This window comes from Periophthalmus magnuspinnatus, chromosome 4 (assembly GCF_009829125.3).
Source record: "Periophthalmus magnuspinnatus isolate fPerMag1 chromosome 4, fPerMag1.2.pri, whole genome shotgun sequence".
Lineage (NCBI taxonomy): Eukaryota > Metazoa > Chordata > Actinopteri > Gobiiformes > Gobiidae > Periophthalmus > Periophthalmus magnuspinnatus.
In genome coordinates, this window is record NC_047129.1 from 9,400,629 (window position 1) to 9,428,576 (window position 27,948).

Consider the following 27,948-nt stretch of genomic DNA (forward strand, 5'->3'; position numbering starts at 1 on the left):
ATAATGCTCCAATATTTGCAACATGTTTCATGCAAAAGATAGCTTATCTCATATTCTGACCCCTAATTTTACACTGAGATCAATAGTAATTGACTTAGTGGTCAATGTGGTTCTTGAAGTTTTTCATCACATGGTGCTGCCATCAGTCAAACTATTATGGGCCAGTGTAATTTGTTAGTGGAATCTGCATGTTAATGCTCATAGCACTCCCCAGTGTGACATATTGGTGTTTTATGTTAATGAATGTCAGGAGAAGAGCTCAGGGTGGACAACGCACACACCTGTCCACACACTCACACACACACAGCAGCTCTGGGATGCATTATTGATAAGCTACTAATTACGCTTGTTGCAATTTCAGCTGACCTTTCCTAGGAACATCCTGTATCATTACAAGCTGCATTTACTTGAAATTGCAAAGGTAATCTACACAGCACCATCCTGTTCCCTGTTTTACCTCCAGCGTCTCCACCATCACCCTCACCATTGTAGCTGCCGTCACTGTAAACCTGTGTCACGTGTCTCCATAATGTTAGTGAGGCGTTTAGGGTCTGAGGTAACAGGGTGCTGAGCCTCACAGTGAGAGCCCATTCAGCAAAAGGTTAAGACCACCACATAGGGTGCATTCATGGTTTGTGTGCTGCATACTGTCTCATCATCACACTCCACTATAATCTTATAATGACTCTCTAAGGACTCCAACTGACTGCAAACATTACTTGCTGTCATTTTGCATGTCAGTTTATACTTATACACTAGGGGCGGGCAATATATTAATTCCAGTATCGGTATTAGTGATATCGGAGGGTTTCCCCAGACATTTCACCGATATTTGGCACCCATATCCTTCCTAAGCTGCCCTCATCATTTTTTTGAACAGACTAATGGTTATAAATGAAAATAAAAGAGCAATTAGGATAAACATATTGTGGTTTGTTTACACAATAATGCCACAAACTTTTTCATTTTGTAAATAAAACATTTCATTATTATTTTTACAAAAGTAAAAATTTAGTTTGTTTTTTTCAAATCAACATCAATTTGTTGGCCTTGCTGTGGATTTAGATATTTTAAAATTACTATCTGCAAATATCGCTTATCGGCCAAAGCATTTTAAAGTCCACATAGTGCAAGTCACAAATAATTCTTCTGGATGTTGGAGTCTACACCTCCACAATTCCTTAGGTTTGTACAATGTAATACAAAAAGGTTTCTGAAAAGGGCAGGGGAGCAGTGTGCATGTAGCTGGGATACACCAGGTGAGCTGGAGCAGGCAGGGGCGACACCTGCTGAAGGATTAATGGTCTCGGGGGAAGCCAAGGTGAGCCCGCTGCTCCAGGTTGACATCTCTCTACTTGTGAGAGCACAGAAATTAGCCAGCCAATGCAGTGAGTAATGGCCGGGCCGCTTCCATCAGTCCCATTTAACAATGCATGCAGAGGAAAATGCAGCCAGAGAGAATAAAGTAAATGTTGTCTCCTGGGCATGTGCACGTGGCATGGAACAGTTTATCACATCAGAGCAGGAGTGTGAATGCAGCAGAAACACTGCACAAACATCCGTTCATAGATAAAGCATTTTCACTTTTATTTCCTGCATGTTGAAGCCATGTACAGCATGACACTCATAATGAACCCAGTGGTAACAGTAAGCACCAAAATAATCAAGATATCTCAAATTATCATATCAAATAAAACAAAATGTCTATAAAGTTATTCAGATGATATTCTCACAGTGAAGAATGTAATTTAAATCAAAGTAAAATGCATAAATAGACTACTTAAATGTGCAAATTAATGTTTTGAAAGTTTATGATTTAGATTAATAATTAATAATAAACTAAATTTCAAATTGTAATTGTAAAACTATGTTGTGTAAAAGATGCATTCAGAATCTGACATTTAGCACTTTATTGACTTGAACTGAGGGAGACTGCACTGCAATTCCTGTACAATAATGCACTTGTTCTGTCTACTCTTTTTAGTATTTTTTATTTTTTTATATTATCTTCCATGACATACAGTAAAAATACCCCGTCCAAACTTTCTTTCCGAACTTTCCGGGCTCTCACCACATGGGGTGATCCTTTGTTAGCCTGTGTGATGGGCACGGTGGCTAAGAATACTGAGTTCTTCTTGTCAGGACGGTGGGATGGACGGTTGAGAGGTGGTGGTACCTGCATAGCACTCTCCCTGCTGTCTCAGACTTTGGCCTATCCAGTGCTATCCTGGCTTCCACTAATGACCACACAGGCTCCCCAGGGACAACAGCTGCTGCCATCCCCTGCTCCTCTGAAGGCTTTGAAGGGGACATGGCAGCTCGGGCGCGGGCTGGCTGAGCTTCTGCCTATAGCGGAGGAGCTAGCGACGCAGGGACAGGACAGGCAGGCGTGTGCTGCCAGCAGGGTGGCTAAGCCTGCTAAAACTCCAGCCAGCCAATTTACTTCCTCCCCATGCCCAAGCTGGCTCTGTAATGGAGGAACAGGGGACCGCATGCTGCTAGGTCGTCTATGCTTTTACAGGTAAACAGTACAGGAGGTTGGGTAAGGCGTTTTCCTGTACGGGTTTGACTGAACTAAAAAGGGTCAAAGCCACAGCATGGTTCCTTATGACCCAATGTGATTGTTTAAGCCAAATGTTTTCTTTCATAATGGAACAGCTTCGGAGTTAATGACTAAAGGAGTAATGGCAATGTAAATAAAGAATTCACTCTTTAAAAACTAGCCAAGCATATGGAAGCACCAATCAGCTTTTGTTTCTTAGAACTGGAGTAAACTGTAATCACCTAAAACTAAACACAAAGGGAGTTTATATTGTATAACAGGCAATATACTTTTTTTTAAAGGCGCTGTACCTCATTTTACCATCTTAAACAACAGAACTACTTCATTTTAATGGATTCCTAATAACATCATGGGTCCATACTGATTCGTCATTCGACACAACACCTTCTTAGCATCCTTCTATTTCTTCTATTCCCTGCGATGAGAGTATAAGCACCAATTTACTTTTAAAGGCACTGTACCTGATTTTTTAAAATGTCTAGATCTAGTTCATTTTAAACTTTCTGCAGTGGTCCCTGCTTATTCCTCGCTTTCCTAATGTATTCCCAGCATCCGTTTATTCACCGTAACGAGACAACTTTCAGAGGCCAGAGCAGACTTACGCCATTTTGGTAATGACACTAACAACAACTAGCATGCTAACAGCACACTTCAATATGCAATACTACTATATATCTGTACTAAGGATAAACAAATACTACATTACATGAGAGAAATCGGGTGCAATCAGGTCTCTGAAATGGTTACACAAAGAAATTATGTTTAAGTCATATGGTTGTTCTTGTAAAGATGTAAAACGTTTCATAAGACAAGCTTCAAGTTATCTGTTATTTCTGTTTAGATGTGGCACACCGCTATATGCAAAGCCAGATGGAACCTATTTCATTAGAACCCAGACAGGAATTAGTCAAATGAAATAGTCCAGCTTTAAGCCCCTGTCTCTGAGTGTCTCCACACTCACACAGCCCCTGGACAGGCTTACCCTTTTGACTATTTGCAAAGAGAGAAAGTGCCATATGAAAAGAGGAGTGAGCTGGCCGTGCTGGAGGGGGCTGGACGCTCTGCCTAATCATTCAGTCCACGTTCCCACCGTTCAGATAAGCAGCGCAGTGCCTCCAGTGAGCCTCCCCTCTCCTGTCCATGGCATACATATACTTTAACGTGGCTAATTTGTGCGAGTCTTGCTGCTCTTGCACACCATTTAGAGATACACTTCAGATTTCACTAGAGAGCCACTGGACCGTGCACTGGGATAGAGGTCAGAATAAATAGAGCCGTGGCAACCCAGGAGAAATGCATTTTAAATATCTTTTGTTCCAACCTCCATTGTTTAGTGCCAAACTGTTGAAGCAGCAATCAACGTCACTGCGGATACATATTGAGGCGGGCTCATGGTAAACAAAGCTAATTGGGAATAATTCTGTTGGGCTAAACAATCAACAAAAAGCACATTTAATTAAGTTCTTTTTATGCAGTGACTGTGTGGTTTAAACATCAATATGTTTCTTATCTTTGTTTAAATGAATGTAGGATTAATTTATCCCTTCTCAGAGCTTTTCATAATCCATCCACCCCTGAAAAATCTTATGTTCGTGTGCAAATTTGTCCAGCTCTGACTTCCTTTGATATAACATTGTTTGCATAGTTTTACAGGGCTTACGGTTACTTCTGTGAACTAGAAAACACTTTTATCTCACACGCACACAAACTGCACAGGGTCAAATTTGATATTTTGGTGTTACATTGTTTAGCATGCCTTAATTTGAGAAGGTCATGACCAAATTATATTAGTTTCTTCTAAAGCAAGTAGAAGAATACCCAAAGAAAGTTGCCATTCTTTATGCACAAACACACTGACAGGAAATTAAGAGAAATGTGCTCAAATTGAAAGCCCACTCTCGACGAAGGCTCACTCAAACTATATATTAGGACTGCACTAAATTGAATAAGAGAAGAATAAGGCGCTGGTGGCTGAGAAAATTTTGTTAGATGAGAAAATGTAGTTTCATGTGACAGCTTCTGGACTGTTCTTTTTCCTCTGTGTTTACAAAACAATTTGTGAGAGTGTGCGGAACCAACTTCCCTTTAACAATGTGTTATCAGACAGAGAAAAACAAGAGAGAATCAATAGGACCTGTGGTCATGTATAATTTGCAGGGCCAGCACCTGGCTGCCAACAAATAAAGATTTTTTTTTTCCCCTAGCACGTTGCATTCAAGGATATTGGACAATTTTGTTGGTAGGTGGCTGTTTTCACCAAATCCTATCGGTGGGTCAGCCGAAATGATTGAATCTGTGTGAGCTCAGTGGGTGCACCCAGCACTGTCCCGGTGTACAGACCACAGTTCTCTATGTTAATGCACAAACTGCATCTGGCCCAAGAAACATCAAGGCCACAGTGGCAGCAGAATCCATCTTTTTAATTGCATTGAGTTGAGTGTGGATGTGTAGCTGTGTGTTTGAATCTGCGTGTCAGGCCGGTTGGCAGGCTGCAGGGCTGTCTTGGCCACTCTAAGAGCTCTTCTCCCTGAACCAGCTGGGACCCTCCTGTCTGCCTCCAAACAAGCTCTGTCCCTCTCTGTCCCACTCACAAACTCTGAAAGGTGCCATTCAGCCTCACATCCCCACACGCACAACACACACGCACAGGGTAGCACACGCACACAGGATTAGCACACAACGCACATAGTACTAGCACACAAACACACACACCCAGGACTGGTACAGCACACACATAGTACTAGCACACAAACACACACACCCAGGACTAGTACAGTACACACATAGTACTGGCACACAAACACACACACACATAATTAGCACACAACACAGATTTAGCACACACACAGGACCAGCACAAACAAACACAGGACTAGCACACGCGCACGCAGGCACATACACATACAGGCCAGCACACTCACACATATAGCACTATCACACTCACACATAGTACCAGCACACACACACATGCGCACACACACAGCACTAGCACACACATATTAGCGCACACACAGCACTATCAGACACCTGCTCCTCTACATTCCCATTTAACAAGACCAGACAAACAAACTTTTCACTCAAGCCCAGGTTGAACAAGACAACTTTGCAGCCTACCATATAATGAAGTTAACATATTTACATAGCGACAAATCGATGTAATTATCCAAGTCCAGCAACTCAATTACTACATACAGATCTTCCTTAGATAATATTTGATGCATGCAGAGGGTACCACTGGAGTCGGCTGATATGACTTCGGCCAAAACGAATCAATTATGTCTTTGACTAACTAGATTTGTAATGTAAAAAGAATTCAATTAAACCTGTTTTGCTCTCTTATCTGCTACATAATTAACACATGAGAGTTTATACATTGATTGTGAATGTTCATATATTTTCACATTTTCATTTTTTTTATACAAATTGGTGCACTGAGACAAGATCTTTACAGTTAATGTTTGTGATGTGCTTGCAATGCTATCTCAGTATCCCTTAAATATGGTAGGAATTTTTCTTCACTCAAATGTTCTTAGACTTTTGGTTTTCTGGGTCACCACAGCCTCTAACTTTGCTGTACTTTACATATTAATTTGCCATTGGTTTTGTACTAAAAGCTCTTCTGACACAACCTTCTCTCGTTATCAAAGCTTTGCACTGGTATATAGAATAAAATGACAAGGAACTCCTTTTTGTATTTACTCCAATATACTGGAAACTCAAAGTGACATTTGAGCATTTGAATGAATATTTGGCTAGTGTATTTATTTATTTTTAAATATTAATTACCTTGCACTTCACTATTGTTTTATTTTTGATTTCTGAATTTAGGTTATTGAAGAAACCACTCTTAGAATTTGGGGTCACTTGCGTCGATCTAAACAAACAACTTTCCATTTAGAGGAACAAAAGCAAAGAGTAGAATGCCTCAGCAGGATGTTAGGGTCATGTGTTGACCCTATAGACCTTGTGGTGGAGGTAGTGCACTTCCCCAGAGCTACATTTACCCTTTAGCCGCAGTCAGAAAGAAGGCCTGAGCAGGCCTGAGCGGACTCGGGTGGCTGAAGCACGAAGGGAGCATGGAGGGAGCGTGGAGGGAACATCGGGCATCAAGGAACCAAGGAGAGTGAGATGAGTGAGAAATGTAGTGCTGAATCCTAAACTCTGATCAGACACTAGCAAAGATCTCTCCTGCCAGCACCCTATGAACATGCATCTGTATCAAGGCTAAAATATTGTGATCTTTGATTATTCCCTTTTTCACCTTTCATTAATGTCACAGTGGTGAAGGCAGAGGCAGGCTGACACGCACACACACAGGAGAAGAAAGCCTTTTACACACACGTGCGGCAGAGATAGCGGCATTTTGACAGTAGCCTTTGTTTCCCATGAGCTGGCGCGGGATGTTACTTGTGCAGCTGTAGGTCACATTCGTTTCAAACTGAGACGCAGGGCTCTGTAGTCCACAGCAGCTTTGATGTGCTGTTTATGGGTGGATGTGATAAGAAAGGAAATTGCTAATTTGCTCTCATAGTGAGCAATAAAAAAGAAAGGGCATTAATAAAAAGAAAACTTGTGGGGATGCCATCGTTTTTACAAGCATCGACTACACCATTTAAGCCAGGCAGCAATCCTAAAATAATATAAACCAATTATATATAACGCAAGATCATTTTAAACCTCCTAAAGCAATGTTTAAAAATTCAAATTCTTCATTGTTCTACTTTAATTGTTTCCCAAACACAATTCACCCAATTATATTCTTCTTGACACATTGTCACTGTAAGTGTAACAAATAAAAAACCCAAGACTGCACTGTACAGAATCCTAAAATAACACCAGAATTTAGACATAAGTGGAGAACCAGGGGCAGACTAGGACAAGAGATGACAAGTGTCCAGGAGGGACCATCACAACAAGAGGGGGACTTCAGTGTCTCTCTTCAACCTCAGTCCCTCCTTGACCCAGGAACAGTTGAAATTCAGACCATTGTTGTACTCAACTAAAGTCCCATAAAGTACAGCTTATTTTTCACATTTTTCAACATGGTTTGATTTTGACATTAAGAAACCAGCTTGGTTCCAGTTGGCCATATTAGGCTTATGGCTGCACAGTTGGGCAGCTGCTGTGGCTATATACCTTCCCCTGAAGCATAGTGTTGCAGTGGCTCTGCTCCCTCACTCCCTGATGACATTAATGCCAGGCAGATGCCCGAGAACAAGTCTGGAGATGTCTTTAATATTAAACTTGTGGAGTGGCCTTGGTTTTTACTTTGGTCCCCTGTCGATTTTCTTGAGTTTCTCCTGTGGCTTTTAAGAGCAAAACAATATTGACCAACAATATCTTCCACATCAACAACAGCAGCGCCATTCTCTTCCCTAATGGTAGGAAAATCAATAGGTAACGAATGGGCTTATTTATATTTCAGGCAATGATGTGCTATCTTGTGGCTTTTGTGACAAGTTTATTGCTGTGGGGGTGATGCTGGGAGTGTGCGTCATGTAACAAAGGGAAAGATGTGTGTAGGTTGTATTCAGCAGTTCGTCTTTCTATAGACTGTGCTGCACCTCAGCTATTAGCCACAGCAGCCAATCAGTCAATGCAAAGACAGCTCCCCAGCTCAGATCCTCCTCAATAACTCGCCTCCACTATCAAAGTGCGCTTTGAAGTCAAAATTGGTTCAAGTGTCAGGTCAGAGTTCTCTGTGCTGAAGGTGCACCAGTCATTTGAAGACTCATTCTTTCTATTCCCCAGAGGAGCACAGGTCTCCTTTGTATTATCTAACATGGGACTCCTCATACTCCCATTGTCATACTTGACTATCCCAATGTGACATCAATCCTATTGTACAAAGTTCTGCCAAATGGATTAAAGAAACAAAGGCAAGTATTTATGTTACGTAAATTTCAATGCAATGTCTAAAAAAAATGTGGGAATAATGAGGAGAAAAGAAGATGAAGAGCAGCACTCCTCCACATCAATGCTAAGTACAAGTGCAGCTTTATATAATGGGACTCATTCAGGAATACACACATGAATAATAATGTTAAAAGCGAGATCCGTCTTCATGCGGCGTAGCAAAGGCTAGCCTAATCACTGGTGACTGCTGCGGTTTTACAACCTGAGAATGACTGTGCTCCTCTCTCCATTACCTCTGCACTCGTCTGACTGGCAGATGGGTGAGGGAGGCTGAAGGGAGAGAGGGGGCTGCTGGGTAATCATGGGACTGTGTGTCACGGTGCGTGCGCGACCGTGGACCTATTTGTCGTTTGAGCAGGTGACACGGAAAAGGCAGGGGAGATGTGGTTGGGCCTCATTTAAAAGCCCCCTTTACACTGCCCACTCAAGCAACCCTGGCATTCCCTAATAGAGCATCACAGCTATGTCATGCCATGCTATGCCCTGCCATTCCTGCTCTCAAGAGCTGTCAGTGTAGTAGAAGTACACACAAGTGAAACCAAAGCTGAGTAACAAAAGTGAGGAAATTATCTTTTTCATAGCCATCATTAGAGGAAATACATGGAGGTCTTGGTCCCTTTTGTTTGTATTTGCAACACAGCAGAAGAAATACATCACATGTGTACTTACATTACTGTTATTTAAAGATGGCAAATAACAATATTGAGTGAACAGCCTGACAGATTGACAGTGAGAGAGATACAGCGATACAAGAGGTTAACGGAGTTAATAGTGAGATATAGTGATTGAGGAAACAGCAATACTGGCTTAGCAACTGAAATCAGGCCCCACTGAACAAAGTTGGAGGTAAATACATATAATTCATTCTAGTGCTTATTCACACCTTTTTGCACACCTTTTTTTTTTTTTTTTAACAGTTTAAGTGATTCATGCAACATGTTAAAATAGAAGTTATATTTTGAGTTCCCTTGCCTCTGCTCTGATCAAAAGTGTTTTGTGCTAGCCTGCATCCTGGGGCGGTAATAGCTCCTTTCTTTGTCTGAAACTTTGTCACCATTTAAAGCTATTTCTTTCCATTGTATCCAACATTGCTCTTTTTCGATCTGATCTTTCTTTTATTTTCTTTTGTATATAGCTACACCACTTTTCTTGGTAATGCAATAACGACCACAATGATGTGAAACAGTAGTGTGTGGTGACTTATGAGTAGACAAGCTGACTCGGGGTGGACATCAATATTTAGACGATAATAATTAATAAGACCACTTTTTATACAAACTCCATTGCAAATTAGTATATTTATTTTTACTGACATATTCTATTGTTCACAACTTCAGTACTATTGTTATCTCTTAAATTATTATTATTCATCTACAAACCATATGAGACATATGGCAGCTCTACACATATGTAATGTACTACACATAATGTACATTTATGAAGAGATACAACACTGCACTGGTCAGACAGGTGCATGTAGCTATAATAAGTCCTCATGTGTCATGAACGTCCCCTAAACACAGTCTTGTGTTACAACAGCACGCTCACACTCACCTCACAGATGCAAATTAAAATGGTAAATGGTAACATTTTTTTTATATAGCGCTTTTACACCTTCAAGGCACTCAAAACACTTTACATCAAAGAACCACTCACCCATTCACACACACATTCATACACCAGTGTACGCAGACACTGGTGTGTGAATGTGGTCTTCAGTACACATGCACAAGCCTCTAAAACAGACGGCTGGCCTCTCCGGGTGTAAAAGTACATGTTGAGAGTGTGCCGCGGCGTAGCCTCCATAACACAGAACAACATCACCACTAAATGAGACATTCGGACCCACACTTGATGCAGTCTGCTCAGTGGCCAGTAGGGTGTCCTAAAGGACACCGTGACTTCAAACATGCTTTAAACAGGAAAAACAGGATTATTTGGATATTTCAAAACTATTTACTCAATGAGTTTAGATTTTTTTGGACAAGAACTGCTTCCCTTTAACTGCACTGACCACACACCACTGATGTGAAATTTAATATCACACAAGCTACAGAAAAAAACATATTGAGACATGCACATTTACCACTACCTGCTTGTCTCCATGGGACTGTTATTGCTTTGCCTGGAATGTTCCATAGTATGGCATTAAAAGCATCTAACATGCATTTTCTTCCACACTCATGGGGCTTTTATTGCTTGAAAAAAACAAAAATACCCTGAAAACATGTTTTCTTGCCATGGGCCAGGGGCTTGTCTCCATGGAGATCAACAAGTTCTAGCCATACTGTGGAACATTACAGACAAAACAATATTATCTGCACAGAGACAGGTAGGCAACGGACCCTCTACCAGAAAAATTACATAGTGCAACTTTAAGAATTCTATGATGTAATAAAAGAGAGATGCCCACAAGTATTTTCAAAGAGCCTGCATAATGCAAAAGCATAATATATATGTCTTATGTGTAATATTTATTTTTCACCATGTTTAATCTCCCCCATCTGTCAGAAGACCTGGAGTGCGGTCTGCAGTCCTGACCTCTGTGCTGTGCGGGCTGCCTGATGAGACTGCCTCCTTATGAAGTGGTGTCATTAAGTAGCGAGAAGGAGCAAACGGGTGATTGCGGTGATTTGGCAGAGGCTCTGCACAGACCGCATCGACCAATCAGAACGCTCCGCTGGCCTCCTCCAGCTCTACTGCAATCACAGAGCACCCGGTCTACAGAGACACAGGCGTTTACACACCCACATACCATTATGGCTTGGTCACGGCTATTATCGCCTTTCACCTCTGGTATCAAGCAGAAAAAATGATTAGGGGTCATATATTTTATAGATTGGGGAATAGTATAGGTATTGATCGGAAAGTATGTATTTTTCTTGGGTATAAAACACACTTAATCATTTAATAGCATTTCTTATTATGATTTATAAAGGATGCTCCATTGGCCATAGAAGTAATGGCTTTTCTATTTTAGTGCTGGAAGGGGAAATATTTTAGTACCAGAAGGGAAATGAATATATTAAAATGTTCAAATGTACAAAATATTAAATTCAATCAAGAAAATGTTATGATAGTATAGTATTTTTAAGTGGCTGAAGTGGTTTCCTGGTCTCAGGTGCCTATGTACTTGGACAATTGCTCTGCTGTTATTGTGGGAGAAGGGTGTGTACGACCAAGATGTAGAAAATGAAGTAGCAGATCTTTAAGTACAAGTGCTTATTTGGATAGATTATTTTTCCAGACCAAGGTTTAGTTTAGTTTCAGCTGCTCACTAGTGGTCTTCCTTAGAGTGGTCACGCGATGTTGGGACAAAGCAAACATCATTGGAACGCTAGTGAGCCATCGGAACAGGTACGAAAACAAACTAAACCTTGGTCTGGAAAAAGAACCCATTAAAATAAGTTAACAAAAGACCAGATGAACCTCATTGGATGACAAAAAGTGCTCTTTCTCTTCACTATTATTTACCTCTACTTGAATATTTCTACGATTCGATTCAACCACCATTATGGGAAAAAGCTACCACAACATCAGAAACACAAAGCAAACCCCAATAAATGATTAAGTGCGAAGAATGGAGCTCTAAATTGATCCTCACTCAGTCCATCCCAGAAGAGGTTGGAGAGCCGTAATGAGAGCGGCCGGCCAGGCGGATACACGGGGGCCGTCTCTTCCCTGTCTCTGTGTCTCTCTGGACGAAGACAAGTTTGCTTCTCAAGGTGATTGTTGCAGTGATAAGGGAGAGGCTGTTATTAAGGGTGACAGCGGAGGGGCTGAGAGGCAGAGGCTGACTGGATAACCTTGTCCCCATCCCCGCCTGGCTTCCTTCTGGATGAGCTGCCCCACCACCTCCTCCACCACTGGCCGGCTGCGGATGCCTGCTCAAACTCAACACAATCTGCTGGCTGGAATTACCTCCGCGGCCTCAGGAAAAACTAAACATGATTTCTGACCTTTCCTTTCGGTGTTCAACAGTAACCTTTCCTGATCCGCCCACGATACCAGACCTTCGCGACAAACAGTGGATGAAGCGGAAAGAAGGTTATGGCAGGTTTTTTTTTTCTCCTATTGTTAGGGAAGTAAGTGTTTATGTGTGTCTGTGTAAATATTCTAATTTTGCCTTATTTTTCAGAGTTGTGCTACTTTAAAGGGGGGGTATTATGCAAAATTTACTTTTTGGAGCTTTTTGCTACGTTATAATGTTGTTCCCTCATCAAAAACATGCCTCAGGTGGTTTCATTTGAGTCCATGAGTCTTGAGATCTCTCCTTGGCCCTATTCAAACCCTCCTTATGTTTAGCAGTATGAGCCTACACAGGGTTCTCCCCACAACTCTACTTCACCCATGCTCCCGCACAGCAATTCTCCAGATATATACAAGAGCAGGATACAAAACAATACACTACAACTTCACAAACCTGATGCATTGTGTAGTAGATTAATTGACAGGATGCACGCTGATTGTGTTATGGTAGCGCTCTGAAGGGGAAGTGACAAGTCACGAAGAGGAGAGACTCAGAGTGTCAAAAAACAAAGCTGAAATTAATTGCACATTTTATTACGCTATTTTCGACACATATAGCAAAAGGATAAGAGGCAGCATTGTGATCTAAAATGTTATGTGTTAGCAATAAATACACCACAGAAGTGAAATACCCCTCCTCTTTAAGGGGTAATCCTTAAGTTTGGAGTAAATTGCCTTTGAAGTTAAATGTCCTATATAAATCAGTTGGTATGTTGATTAAATTATATAATTAAACATATTTTTATGTAGATTGGAGAATAATGTTATGAATGCTTAAATTCTTAAATATAGTCTGGAATATTTAGACTGTGATTACATGTGTTCATTAGATCAAATAGATAAATACGTGTTAAGAGAACAAACTGGTTTAAAAAAAAAAAAAAAAATTAAGAGTTTTGCCTGTTGTGCCTCTCCTAAATACTCTGAAAATAATCCAGCCATGGTCCCAAGAAAATGGGACCAGTCCAACACAATATATTTCCAAGATGCGATTATGCCAAATCAATGTGCCTGTCTTTGCATATGAGGCAGATCATTTGCTGAAGAATCCTTAGATAGCATATGCCAATTATTATTCTGTGCAATTAATACGTGTTATTATATTAGAAAAGTCCCGAGGTAAGACACAAAGTGTCTCCAATAAATGTTCAGTGAGTAATTTTCCATTGGTTGAACACTGTGTTTGCAGAAACACAACATCTTTAAACTGCAGCTAAACTCGTGCATCATCACTCCACTCTTTCACTGCAGAATCAGCAGCTCAGGCATCAGTATTATCAGTAGTAGTTTGTCAGATAAGGCTAATTGATCTGCTCCAAGACTACCAACTATATTAGTCAACTGTTGTGATAGTTCTTCTTCCACTGACTCTGCATAACTCCTCCAGCCTCAGCAACAATAGGACCCTCAGGAGCTCATCTCATCCCTATAGAAACCATTTCATCATCTCTCGCCTCTCCTGCTGATTGTCTCGCTGTGTACCTGTCTGTCTTTCGCAATCCGCTGGGCTTCAAAATCAACTGTAGTGTGCTGATGTGAGGGTAAGTTTAGGGCTTACGGGCACAGTGACCTCCACATCCCAGCCCAGGTAGTCAGAGTTAGCAGACTGCACTCTACGCCGCTGTGTACGAGTATTGTTTGTGTAAGTGCACCAGAGGGGATTTGGGCTCTGAATGTGCGACCTGCAGCTAGTCTTACTGTTGGATTAGCTCTCCCTGATCCCCCTGCAACCTGTGAACATGCTCCCTTACTATTTCAAGATCTCTCCATTTGTGCTCAGCCAAGCACATTGCGACAGTAATCTATAGTTTTCTTCTCTCTAAAGAGAAGATACACTGTTCAGCTTTTTGCCGTGCCCCCGCTGCCCCCTCCCTTGAGTTGGTTCATCCATGTTTTCCCAGTTTGTTTTGCACCAGCTCTCTCTCCCACTTACACTTTCTCAGAACAAATTCGCTGCTTTCACCTCTCTCCTCTGCAGCCGTCCTTCCTGGCTCTAACTATGCCCCCTCTCCTCTCTGAAGGGGATCAGTGGAGCTTACAGGCCTTCCTGCTTGCTTCATTATGGCGCTGCTCTGACATAGGAAGCTTGTCTCTCTTGTAGGAGAAGGAGAAGAGCACTGATGTTTAAAACATGCACCACTCTGTTGTCTTTTACGCCAGATAAATTCATCATCAAAACATTGGCCGAGCGTGTATTCTGCTCTCTCAATCTAGATTCACCAACTGCCCTTTTATTTTTTCACCTATCTCTCCGTTTAACGTATTGCCTCTCGCTCCGTACGGCCTCTCTCTCTTTGTTCCGTCACATCTCAGTGAACTGGAGCAAACCTTTTGGTCGTCCTTCAGTTGCAGTAAACACACAAACACAGTGCAACACTGCTGCTTGGCCCATTGTGAAGGCCAGCTCCTGGAGAACTGTATAAAGACATGTAGAGTATGCTCACACATGTTCTTATTATCACGAACATCCCCGTCCCACCGGGCGCTCCCTCACGCTCGCATGAGACACAGGCAGAGTGCAGAATGTATGTTTGGCTGTTTGTCCTCTGTGTGGGTGGACGTGTGGGCGGCAGGCCTGCCTCCATAATGCCAGAGCCTGTTTCTAATCCCAGCCTCCTCAGTGGGCTGGAGCTCTCACTGTGCCAGGCTGCATCACCAGCAGAGCCCAGCTGACAGCAAGCCTGCTCTCCTCTCAGCAACACCTCGACAATGGGTTAAGCTAAGACAGAGCATGAAGGGACAAAATGTGCTACATTTAAACAGAAAAACAGAACGCCGCCTGTGACATTGCTTTCATAATGAAAGAAAACATTGAGGAGCTGGTAATTTTTCAAAGCTATGGGGGATAGGGCTGCTTAAGGAGTGGTTAAAGCTGATTTATCCTGTGTAAGGACATCAAACCCTCTGAGGAGCTCCCTCTAAAATGAAATATCAGCAGCAGTCAGTGCCAGTCATCAGAGTGGTGAGCGATGGAAAATCAATCTATTTCACATCAGAGATAGTGAAGAGAAAAGCAGAGACAGGTCCCTGCTGGCTTCTGCCTGCACCTTTTTAAAGTCTCCCAACTGGAGCTTCTGAGGAGGCCTGCGTCACTGGTGACGGAGACGCTCCTGGTGCTGGTGGCTCAATGTGTAGCGGCTGCTGTTCTGCTAGATTAGGCAGGTGATTGGCCATTAATATTCATTTCACAGTGTGTCTTTGTTAGGCAGCAGCAGGGGCTGATGGAGTGTTTGGATGGATTCACTCACACAATATTCTCGTTCATTTGTCTCCGAGAGGTATGGTGCTCTGTACAGTATGGGCTCGGGAGGCTATGGATTACAGAGGCTTGTCCTGGTCTATAGGCCTGTGTGCTTTCATTACAGCTGAGACACTAGAGCAAAGGTCCAGACAGTGCAACAGGTCTGTCCCTGGTGGACATGAACCCGGCGCAGGTGGTCTCTACTGTCCCCTCATAATGAGATTAAGGCACTAATTAGTGTGACTGTGTGTCATTTGTGCACACTGTAGAATATGTGGCCCCTGATGATCAGCCCCTCAGAACAGGGCAGACCTACTCAGTCCCTATGGAAGAGCCCTGATGATAATTAATATCCATTTCATTCATGGAAACCAGGGAGAGGTGTCATGACAAAATGATTTTTTTAAGCATTTAAGCATATTTTTCTAATATGACAACATTTTAGTGATAGCATGTATAAACATTACAATATTTAAATGTAGAAATACAAAGTAATGGCATCAAACTATATAAGAATGTATAGTAAAAATAATAAAAAGTGGTTGCTGTTAAAAACAAATTCTCTCTTCTTGGTACTAAAGTATACTGAAGTCACTGTGTTGGCTGGTGCCTCAGGGGCACCACTCTGACCTGTTCATTTAAAATGATGGGCAACACTCAGGTCGGTTCTATCAGTCATCTGTTCCTCAGTAGGATCCCCTCGGCTGCTCAATAAGAGGACCTCATAGTGACCAAAGCATCCTGGGAGCTCTAAAACTGGCCACTCACCACCAAGTAAGAGACAGCTGAGTGTCATTGTTAATGTGGACACACAGCACCACAATGGCAAAATCAATGGAGCTATGGGGGACATCAATCTTGACAGCACAAGACCCCTTTGCTTGTCTGGCCACCTCTTGCTCTCCAATGCTCCCAAAGAAAACCAATGGAAGAAAAGAAAAAAGGGTTTCTTTTCCTGAGATTTCGGCGTGCGTTTGTCAGCCAGCCAATTGGTCAGCCATCTAATTCACTCAGAGCAGACGGCGTTTTGAAGTAGAGCCTCAGAAGTTTGGCACAACAGCTGTACGTGGCTGGCACCCTGCTCACATTTTCTCTCTTTCTGTTCTTTTTCCCTTCATTAGGACTGGAAGACTGAAAATAGTGGATATAATGTTTTTAATACTAAAAAGATGCTGGCTGTGTTACAGAGTGACACACGAGGTACACTCTAAAGAACAACATTGTCTCTGGCAGTGGTTTTGAAGGATGCTTCTTGATCCTATTTACATATATGCAGATAGGCCGCCAGTAAATGAAAGACTCCAAAAACAGCAGAGATCAAAGACGACAGAATTAAGGCCAAGTAATGAGGATGTTGGCAAGATCCCTGAAAACCTATTGATTGTTTGGCAAGCCAAATGAGCTGCTGCTCCCATTTTTTCTCCCCTCTATACCATTTACTCTCATGTTTTAATGTACGCACAGTGAGCAGCGTGGGCAGTAAGGGCGTTTGTAAGGCTCCGGCCCTGGTATCAAGCCTAATCACTATCTTGTTTACAGCTCCACGGTAATGTACTTGGCATAGAGAACAGAAAAAAAGAGAAATAGGCCGCATGCAGGACAGCCCATCACCGAGACACAGCTTTCAATAACCCAGACGCTTGTTCAGACGTAATCAATTACAGGCAGTACAAGGGCACAACAAGATGAGAGCCCAAAGGAAATAGTGAATGTACAGTGTGTTCTAAGTACAATTTTAGCTATCATGCCACACAACCAGAGTAGCATTCAAAACAATAGTATTTTTAACAACCATATGTGACATTTGAAAAGTATTTGTGAAAAATAAATATCTGTCTTGCATATGGGACTTAGACATGAGCAAAAAGTGAAAAGAAGACAACTACCTCCACGGCTCTCGCTGTCGGCGGGTTTCACCTGGATGGGCCGAGTCATCTGGAAGAGAAAAGAGCAAAAGAGAGTTAGCACCGCTGAAGCAGTATGGTGCCACTAACCCCAGGTGTCGAGACCCTTCTTCTCATACTAATAGCTACCCTGCAATGTTGATCAAAGGAAGCACAGAAAAAACAAAACCTGGAGCAAAGTTCACTTGACATACAGCCAATTTTTCAAACAACAACTTCATATTCCCACATCAGAGCTAGGTTAACATCTTACTTTAAGGCTTTTTGCAAGAAAAAAGTACAAAAAAAAGTTCACAAGTCTTTGCTTGTATAGTATATTTCAGTTATGTACAGAATTTAAGAACTTTTTTTTTTTGGGGGGGGTCTCTATTCTTCAATTTTAAATCTATGACATGTTTGGCCATATACTGTGCTGTTTCATAGTTACTATATTAGGCTTCTGTTTGATATTGATTTTTGGATTTTAATAAAAGAAAACTCTTCTGGACTGCAATGTGGACTAAAAAGCCAGTTCGGTACATCTCTAATAATTTTGAAGTAATAATAATACCCTTGCTTGTGTCCATTTTGGCTACTGTGGTCCATCTACCTCTGTCCCACGTGAAATAACCCGTGTATTTGTTATTTGTTAGGGCAGGAACATGGAAAGGTTGCCCTGCTACATTATGAGTGTGTGTGCGTGTGTGTGTGAGCAAGTGGCCAAGGCAGTCCTAATAAAAGTGAATCCAGCCACGGGTGGGGAGAGATCAATGTGGGCCTATTGATCCGGGCCCTTGGGCTGAGCAGAGTGTCTGGCTGGGAAGGATTCTCTGGTTAGGAGGCTCACTCTAATCCACTGGACCCTGATAAGAATGGCATTGCCTGGATTAGATGCCTCTGTCATCGCAGTCTTTGTGTCACGCTCTCCTCCTTCCTCCAATTTTACCTCCTGCTTTTTCATTACTGTTGTTCATGCCGTGCAAGTCTTCCTGAAATGCATCCAGTTGTGTTTGATGGAAGAAACTTTGGAGATGAAGCTAGGATTTGGTGAAAGTTGAGTAATTAGTCCCTATTTTGTATTATCAAACAGCCAGTCTAATTTACACAGGGCAAAATGTCAGTGCTGATATAAACTACATGTACATAATTACAGCAAAAGCAAAGAATCCTCCCAGCCTTTTTCAGATAACTATTTGTGGCTATATCGTCATATGCGTATCTCTGAAAACAGAATGTTATTGCCAGACACCCACTCAATTACTAAAAACAGTACACTGATGCTGCTCTTCATTAGATATATGCTATGCTTATTTGCTTTCTTTCCTGTATAGTTTTCAGTTCGATCTCGGGGCAGCTTTTGCAAAGGTCAGATTTAAAGATGGGGCAGTCCTATAAAAGCATGACACGTTCAAGGAGAAACACCATAATGGGATTTTAAAACGTCTTAATAACATGCTGATATATGGGAGAGACGCCGGTGCCCGATTCATTAAGTGCTAAACGTATCCACTTTCACCTTGAGGAACTCAGTAACCTTCCCACACAACGATGATTCCATAAATTTAGGCGTCGTAAATAATAACTATACGGAAAGTCTTTGTAAGAGTGAAGGAGGATGTTGTATTTGTGAAGGTTGAGCTTTTGTTTTCATGGTTCTCTATGATCATCCCGCCCGTCTACAACTACTTTTGTTCCACACTAGCAAAGCAGAACCAGAGTATGCTAATGCCAAGCCACAGGGCTCACTGCTCCCCGGCATGTACAGATAGATTACAGAATCAACTGCGACAGACGCGCTCATGTGTTCTCCGAGTCGGAAACACCTCCACGAGATGAAGAAAACATCGGCTAGACAAACTCACAAAGAAGGTTGAGCCCTGTCAGAGGAAAGAACAGTGATTTGGGAGTTTGCTTTTGACATGGCAAATGGACAAGAGAGACGCCACCATCCTGCCAGTTGATTTCTGTTCAAATGCATGACTGAGAGGGCTAAATCCAACGGCTGATGCTTCTTCTTCTTCTTCTTCTTCTTCTTCTTCTTCTTCGTACCGCTATGATCTCAGCCGTCACTGCAGGGAGCCAATGTGTGGGAGGCGACTCTCTAAAGCTAGTTACTGTTCAGCCTCCAACATGCCAGCTTAATGGTGTATTTATTTGCCCAAGAGCAATGCATTATGGTCTGTGAACAGTCACCGCTGACGGCTCTCAGTTTAGACCATTTCCCTTCTTGAACACACATTAGGAAATGGTGCCATTCCAGCGCTTAGGCACACACACATTTTTACTTCAAGACAAATTTGTGTGTGCGGCCGTTGTCAAGGAGACCATTCATTAACTCACAGCTCAGAGGATCACACCACAACAACCACCTGACTGAGACATAGCTTCTCTTCTCACAACTGCAATGTTTTTTTTTTCTACACGTAATTCCTTAAGTTAAAAGAATGGTTCGGTAATTGGACTCTGGTAAGACAGACATCCAGAAGGAAAGACTGTGATGAGATGGGCAGCCTTATAAGACAGGGGTACAGTAAAGCAAACCAAAAGAGCTGGCTGCCACTCTCAGATAAGATTGGTTTTCTGTTGAGTGGCATTACTTGTAGTACTTTCTTCATTTCAGTGAAGGAACCCAGCAATACGGCAGTAAATAAACAATGTCAATCAAAAAGCTTCCAGCCACAGCGGGGCACATGCTGGAGTGTGCTTTGTGCTGGTCCCAAGCTGGCATTAATAGAAAGGGCTGGAGAGAGCATCAGGAAGAAACAGAAGAAATAAAAACACAAAATGAAAATTCCTTAACACTATGAATCATATGTCTTTCTATTACTGAATAGAACTCAAATAATTCCACAGTATGCCCTCATTGTTTTCGAGTAGGGTGTGGCGATATGGGAAAAAATAAAAGAATTCATTGCAATTCATGTAAACTCACTGTCACTTACTCAGACCTTTGCTGAGGCTGACCAATATGAGGTATGAGTAGTAATAAGGGTCTTTGATTGAGCATAGAACTGCAATCAAGAGAAAATTAATGAGATCACAATTTAATTTGTGTAACCACATTGCTCGGGCTTAACTGATGCCTAAAATCATACATTACATCTATTTCTAAGCAAAGTAAGAATTTGTAATGGTGTTGCCATGTGTCCTGGGCTGTCTCTGTGTATCTCCAAGGGTATGGATTATTCTGTTCATCGAAATGACTTGTGGATATAAAGGACCACAGTCCTGGGGCTACCCCCACAACACACATAGCACTGTTTGATATCAAATTACTGGGAGCAAGTGGGAGAAGTGTGGTCAGGGCTTGGCCTGTTAGTAGTGCGAGGACTCGGAGTGTGCTGCTGGCACTATCTACTGCAGTAATGAGTTCAAGACTAGTGGGGTTCAGTGGGACTCAGCAGGGTGGGGGAGACTCCAGTTACTGCTGGCAGCAACACTCCTGGGAAAAGCTCATTATCAATCAGACCTTTCACTCAATGTATAGGGAAGAACAAATAACCTTTACTTTTTACTTGTCAAATATAAGATCATTCATGTCTATCCTTGATGTGGAATGTTTTGTATTTTGCAGTTACTCTTTAGTGAAATATTTTTGCACTGTGCTGTACTTAAACTTTTTATATGCATACAAACTATTCTCAGAAATGTCAAGTATACTATGACATGACATAAAAGCGACTCGTGAAGTCAGATTTATGAAAGACACCGTACTCCATAGATTGAAAAGGTAAAGCCAGTGCTGAATATTGTGATGATTTTTGCTGAAGCCAGCCTATAGCAATTCAGAAACACCCCACAACAATTATGCAACAGTTTGAGCAATAAAATATGTCTAATAGCCATAGCATATGTGCAATGTCTTGTGGCTCTCACTCAGGTTTAATATAGAGTAATGTTTGTGCTGGGATCATTAATAAGTATTAGTGGGCCATCAGAGCCTACTGCTGCACTGCTCTATAACAGGAGTATAAACAGCCCCCCTTTGACTGCTCTGCCTCTGCTGATATAATTAATATTTCCAATTATTGATCTGAGGGAGTGCTGAGCGGTGACTGTCCGGGAGCTCCAGCTTTAGCTAATAAATCTGTACTGTACAGTTTGCAGCAGGAAGCAGAGCGCTACGGTCCAGTAGAAGAGAGACAGAGGGAGCCAGATAGCAATACTGTAATAATTTACAGTTATGAAGTCCTTCACTGCAATTGCCATAATAGTCTATTAACAATAAAACATTTCATAACATTGTTAGAGAAGGACATCGGGTTTAACAGCATTGCAAGCAACTAGAGCACATCTTGTCATACCTGAAAATATTGTACCAACCAAACTGTTGCTACATAAATACAAGCAAAGGCTAAATAAATTATCATGTTGTGGTTTCAGCAGCAAATACATGAAGATTGCACTATTGTTTCTAGCAATACTCCTAAATCAGTAAACTTACTTTTTGTCTCTTTTTTCCTGTATTTCAACAGTCAAGATTAAATTAGTTTTATAATCAATTCATTTCAGTCTAGAATTTGTTGAAGTGAACCCAGTAACCATGCACACAAGTTGGGATGCATGTGGGAGAGGTGTGCGCTGCAGCCTTTGGATAGCCATATGTAGAAATGTGCTGGCGGCAGCACTGTGGTGGACCTGATAAGAAGCATCAGTCAGGAGATGGAAGTGACTATGAGCCCAGGGATTCCTATCAGAACCAACAGGATTTAGAGCTTGAGACGCTGACTTGCACTGACAGTTACCTGCAGACCTCAGCTACATTTGTTCATGTGCACAGACCATTTGGATTTAAAAACAACCTAAGCATCAGCTCCTGGAAGAATAGTGCATTTTGTATATTTACGCTCTCCATCTCTGCAAAGTTCCAATAAACAAAACCATTGATATCCATCTTGTTTATTTTCAACATTTCCCTATAGAGAAATCAACCTTTCACTTGTTTACTTTGTATGTTTAAAGCCAAATACACTGTTATTGAAAAGCTCTTGTGTTCAGTCCTAGCACTAACACAAAGAATAAAGTGACTTGTGACCTTTATAGGCTGCATTATAATTAGCAGTACAAGGTGTATTTCTTCCCTAATCTTAGTTTGTTCAGGGTATCAGAACATAATTGCAATTTTCAGTGTGGGATGTTAAAGTACCTATATTGATCCAACCCTCTTGATTTATCCAGGCTTAGGACTATAACACAAATAGTGCAGAATAGTGTGGCTTGATTCCCATCTGTTTCAATAAATGCTTCTTGTAAAACATTTAGCATTCATGAGCACAATCTGTTGCAGCATTTCCTCTAGTACCACCACATCTCTGATTAACACCATTAGCCCTTCTGCTGCCTGGTGCTGTCCAACTTCTCCGTTTTCCTCTCCTTTCCACTAACGGCTTCCCACAAGTCCAGTTTCAGAGCTCCATCTTGCCGTCTGTGGTAGTGTTAGCAGCCGAAGTGCCCAGTCGCCTGGCTGACTACTACACCCCACATTATTCTGACAGACCTCAGCTCTCATCAAGATTTTATGAAGGTGAATGTCACACATCAAAACGAACTCATTTGTGGTACTGCGTGACTCAGCAGACAGTCCTACCTTTGTCAGTGAGCCTGATTTGGCCCATATCTGGGTTATTTTAGATCAAATTCATTCAAAGACGCACATGATAATCTTACACTGCACCTCATTGTCAGTTAAAGTCTCTACACAGAAATGTGATGCTTCCAGGTTATTACTGGTTATTATTGTTTCTTAAAATTTACTTTGACTTTTTAATGCTGTTGTGTTTTAATTGCAGCAAATGATTTTTTTTTTTTTTTTAGAAATGGTGAAAAACTGGTAGACATGAATGGTATTCCCAATGGAGTGAAACATTCTGTTTATACTGTACTTCAACAAGGTAACAAAGTCTTCCATTGCTTCTCTCCGTGTCTTCAAAGGCATGCTTTGCTTATCAGAAAAAGGCCATCACTGCCAGCCATCTTTGGCCAGCTGCCTTTCAAGCCCAGAGAGCTATTGACATGGCCTGTTACTGTAATGCGTGAAGCAGTGGGAGACTCATTGTAAATACGTGTCAACAAATGCTGGAGCAGCAGCAGACTGCAGCTCCCTTCTCCTCTCCCTGTGTGTGCCTCTCTGGTGCATTTGCCCACCTATCTAATGAATCTTATCTGCACAGCACACTGGAGGCTTAAGTCTGTGGTGGCCTCAGCCTTTCACACACACTAACTCCTCTGTCCTTTTGCACATGGCGTTTGATGTGCTTTACGCTGAAGGAACTGTCCCTCAACAGATAACATCACGATGACAGACCAACCTGCTGGCTTCAGAGGACCACCACTGGCCTTTCCCAGCATGCACTGTGGAAGTGCCATGACAGATCTACTGACACAGACTTTATTACTGAGAGACCCTCTCTATGCTCTGAAACATGTTTTATACCCAGCAGCAGTCATTTTATAAGATTGTGGCTAGCACTCACAGCATTAAAAGATCACAGTTTCAACTCCCAGGCTATCCGGGCCTTACTGTGCAGAGTTTGCATTCACAATATGTAAAATCCTCCAGCTAGGTGGTCCTGACAAAGCAAAGTTCAAAATCTGCAGCTCACTGCTCCTGACAGGTTGGCATGGTAGCACTGATTGAAGGATGGGTCAAATGCAGAAGATGAATTTCATTCACATTTTAACTGTATTATCATACTATCATGACCATAAAAATATATGATATTAGATAATAGCTTATTCTGCAGTGATAATGATGCATTGGCCATAACATTTTGGCCAACAGGCTCAGCAGCTTACACACATCTCGCACATGCCTGCTAGCTGCATGTTTCGTTACCCCATGTGTTGAGCCTCGAATGCTCCCACTGCTGTCACAGCAACTCCAGGATTGTGACAGATTACGGCCTGCTGCCTTGACCAATAGCAGCCAAGAAGTGTTGCCTGCCCACTGACTCATAATTCTTGGCATACCTATGCCGAGTTGACGTTTCTTTAATGGTCCCTAGACCTCCGGTAGGCATCGTTGTCCTCAACACTATGATTGCCTATTAGCAATTCACCAGCACTTGCACTTTTCTACCCCCCACTCCCCGTGCCAGCACTGTTTGGGAAGTGAAGGAGCAGAAGAAGAAGCCAGAGGACAATAGAGATGGATGGCAGAGGGGAGACAGCGCTGCAGCCATGTTGGATTGGGCAGAGATGTGGGGGCGTCACATTGACAGGGACAAACACAGCAGATTCTGTAAGAAACATGGCAGAGGGCAAGTTACACATGTGAGCCCAGCATTTTGTTACATTTATTTTCAGAGAACCAAGCCTTTTCTCTGAATGTTGCTGTCTAATGTGATTTGCCACTGGAGGACTTCTCCATTTGGTCTCATTAAGCAGACACATCTGCCACAGCTACACCAGTGTCCCAGGCTAGAGATTGATGACAGGATGATCAGCCATTTGCCATGCTACAGTATAGGAGCATCCTAGAGTTGGTGTCCTCGAACACCACTATGTTTGTGCGTCCATCAAACGGGAACAGTGAGACAGGGCCAAATCTTTGGGATGGACACAAGGCCAGCCTGCCCTGTCCATCTGCTCTAAGCTTCACTCCCAGCATATCAATACACCACGGCTCCTGCACACACTGTGCACACACGCACACATAATCTGTCACCTGCAACTTGTGCAGGGTCCATCACTCTCTGCCATTGCGGCCCTTGGCTCTAAAGCCTGCTTATGTTTCATCCTGACACTTACAGAAAATCCCTGCTTGTCTATAAGCGCATTCAGCATCAAACAATAGGGACAGTCCTGTCTTCCAGAGCTGTCTCTCGTCTCCTCCCCCCAGAGCCTGATGCTGCAACACAGTGAAATTTGCTAAATAAACCCAAAGCCCCTCTCAGTGCGTCTGCTTCAACCTTGAACTACGTAGAACCTAGGGGCCCAACAAACAGCACATTTGCCTGACCTCTCGCCATTTCTCCTAATCTGCAGCAAACACATTCTGACGAAGTGAGAACAAGAAGTACTGGAGCGGAAAACACATTGGATGTGTCTGTGCCAACTCCTAACCCTAGCCCTGGGTGGCTTATTTCACTGCGAGGGTTTGGAGTGGCTCACTAGAAAAAAAAACTGTTCATTTTGGCTGATTCAAAATAACAATGTACACTTCAATGAATAGTATGTGTTTCAGTAAAAAAATAACAACTGTTATATGCACTGCTCCATTTGTTGTGGAAGAAACTGTATGCAAAAGCTGGGTCTCGTCATAGTTTAGGCAGCTCTTAGCTTACCCACATTGCACCATATCTCATCATATTCAGTCCGACTGAGTCTAAGGACATACTTTCTGTTGCTGTAGTTCTGTATTCTGTGTATGTCATTTTGACAACGATGCAACAGCATGGCAATGCCCTTTCTATGCACCCTGAATATATTTATTATCTGTAAAGGACATTACTTTGATTCTCATGTGTAATCTTGTCATTTATGACAAGGTTCTCCTCATTAACTGGTTGCACGTCATGCTGTCTACATTACCATCTTCTCTTTAAGTTAACTGCCTTTACAATGGGCTCTAGTTCTGGTCCTACGGGTCTATTTTATTGACTTAACGAAAGCAACAGGCCATGTCTGCTTCAATTTCGTGGAAAAATGCTGCTCAGCTTAAACCCACCATCATGATGACCCAAAGCCCTTTCTGCCCCAGTAGCTATCGTCGTGGGGCATTTGTAAGCATGCATGTATTCATGAGAGGGTATTAAAGTTAAATAGGTTTCCACAGTCAACAGTCAGTGATATACAGCTAATCTATGCTAAGAGGAGGGAAGGGCCGACTGAGATGCAGGAAAAGGCTGCACTCTGAATGAACTTGTGGCTCTCCTCCTTCTTTCAGCTTTTACTATTTATTCATTAATTCTTTTTGGCAACCCTCATCAGAACATTGTTGTATGAATTTGTTTTTTACGCTGTGTTGCATAGGAGCTTAAATACTGCTGAAATAGGCTTTAACATGGCCTCATTCTTTCCCCTTGTGCATGCAGCGTTGCTGTAGATGTTAAGGCGATAGTTGCATGAGGTCAGAATTGTTTTCTTCAATTCTCTGGCTCTGAGGACAGTCCTGGGAGCTCTAATGGCTTGTTCACACTCTGTGCTTTGCATTATTTCCTCAGTGGAATTACCAAGGGGCTATGTCACAGAGAAAGTCATCGTAAAGCACTTAACAATGCAGACTCCGTCCATGAGAGCTCAGACAGGAACATGTATACACAAAGCCTAAAGCATGAGGTCTTGGAGGAGATGAGGGGGGCTCTTAGCGCAGGGGGAGGGTCACACAGGGGATGTGTTATTTTGCTCTCAGACTTTACCACCCGCAGAGCCCAGCCAATAGGTTATATACAGTATTCCAATATCCAGAGAGTGGAGCAGAAGAAAATGGCGTGCACGGTAGGAAGTGATTTGGCCTCATAGTCCATCTTCATATGGTTGCCCTGTCCCAAAGCCCAGTTCATGAAATAAGTCCTGCTGAAAATCAATGGCATTCGGAGCCGTGTAAAGGTCACCACTCAGCAGCGCCGGCCTTGGTGGACCAGTCAAGCCCGGGCTTGTACTGTGAAACCCAGCTAAGTAGAATTAATGGGAGGATCGATTATTCCGCACACAACTTAAATTGAACTAAGCAGAGAATCATTTTAAGGCAGCAACTGTACCGTGATGTCGAGTGAAAGGCATTTGCCACACAGCCAACCCTGAACTCATTTAAGGCTGGGAATATAAAGGAGATTTTAAATAACACATTTCCTCATTTTCTTCTCCCTTGGCCTATTCTTCTTTGAGTTCATCCTTTATAGAGTAACCTCCTGATAATACCCTGAACCCACCCGGAACCACCTCATAGATTTGATGCATAGAAGCACTTTTCCTTCTTTCTCATTCCCTCCTTTTCACCCCTCTTACTTCTTTTATTCCATGTCACCTCCGGCACCTCATTCTTCTTGTATTTTCCCCCTTGTTTAAAACAAAATCAATATGGAACCGGAGGAGACAAATCAACGTATGGTGGCACTGTGGGGAAGGCCCGGCAGGCTTGCGGCCCTCTCTGGTCACATGGTCCTTACGCTGTGTGATGGGGGTGGGGCGGGTAAGTGAAGAAAGGATGGACTGATGGCTGAAAGTAGAGATGTAAGCTTTGACTTATGGAAGGATGAAATGATAGGAGACCAAAGAGCTGGAGTAGGATGAAAGGCAGCCGGTGAGGGATGAAACAGCGCTCCAATGGGAGGGCATATGGAGGGAGAGGGAAGGAGGAGGAGATGGTGGCAGTG

The 27,948-nt window shown here is 42.4% G+C and overlaps 1 protein-coding gene across 3 annotated transcripts in view; it reads right to left on the bottom strand.

Moving 5' to 3' along the window:
- celf5a (cugbp, Elav-like family member 5a) overlaps positions 1-27,948 on the bottom strand; it is a 186,023-nt gene that overhangs the window by 80,342 nt on the left and 77,733 nt on the right. For all 3 annotated transcript variants that reach the window (XM_055221581.1, XM_055221582.1, XM_033964907.2), the window contains exon 3: positions 17,636-17,684. In XM_055221581.1, coding sequence (XP_055077556.1) covers positions 17,636-17,684 — 49 coding nt within the window. The remainder of the gene's footprint in view (positions 1-17,635; positions 17,685-27,948) is intronic.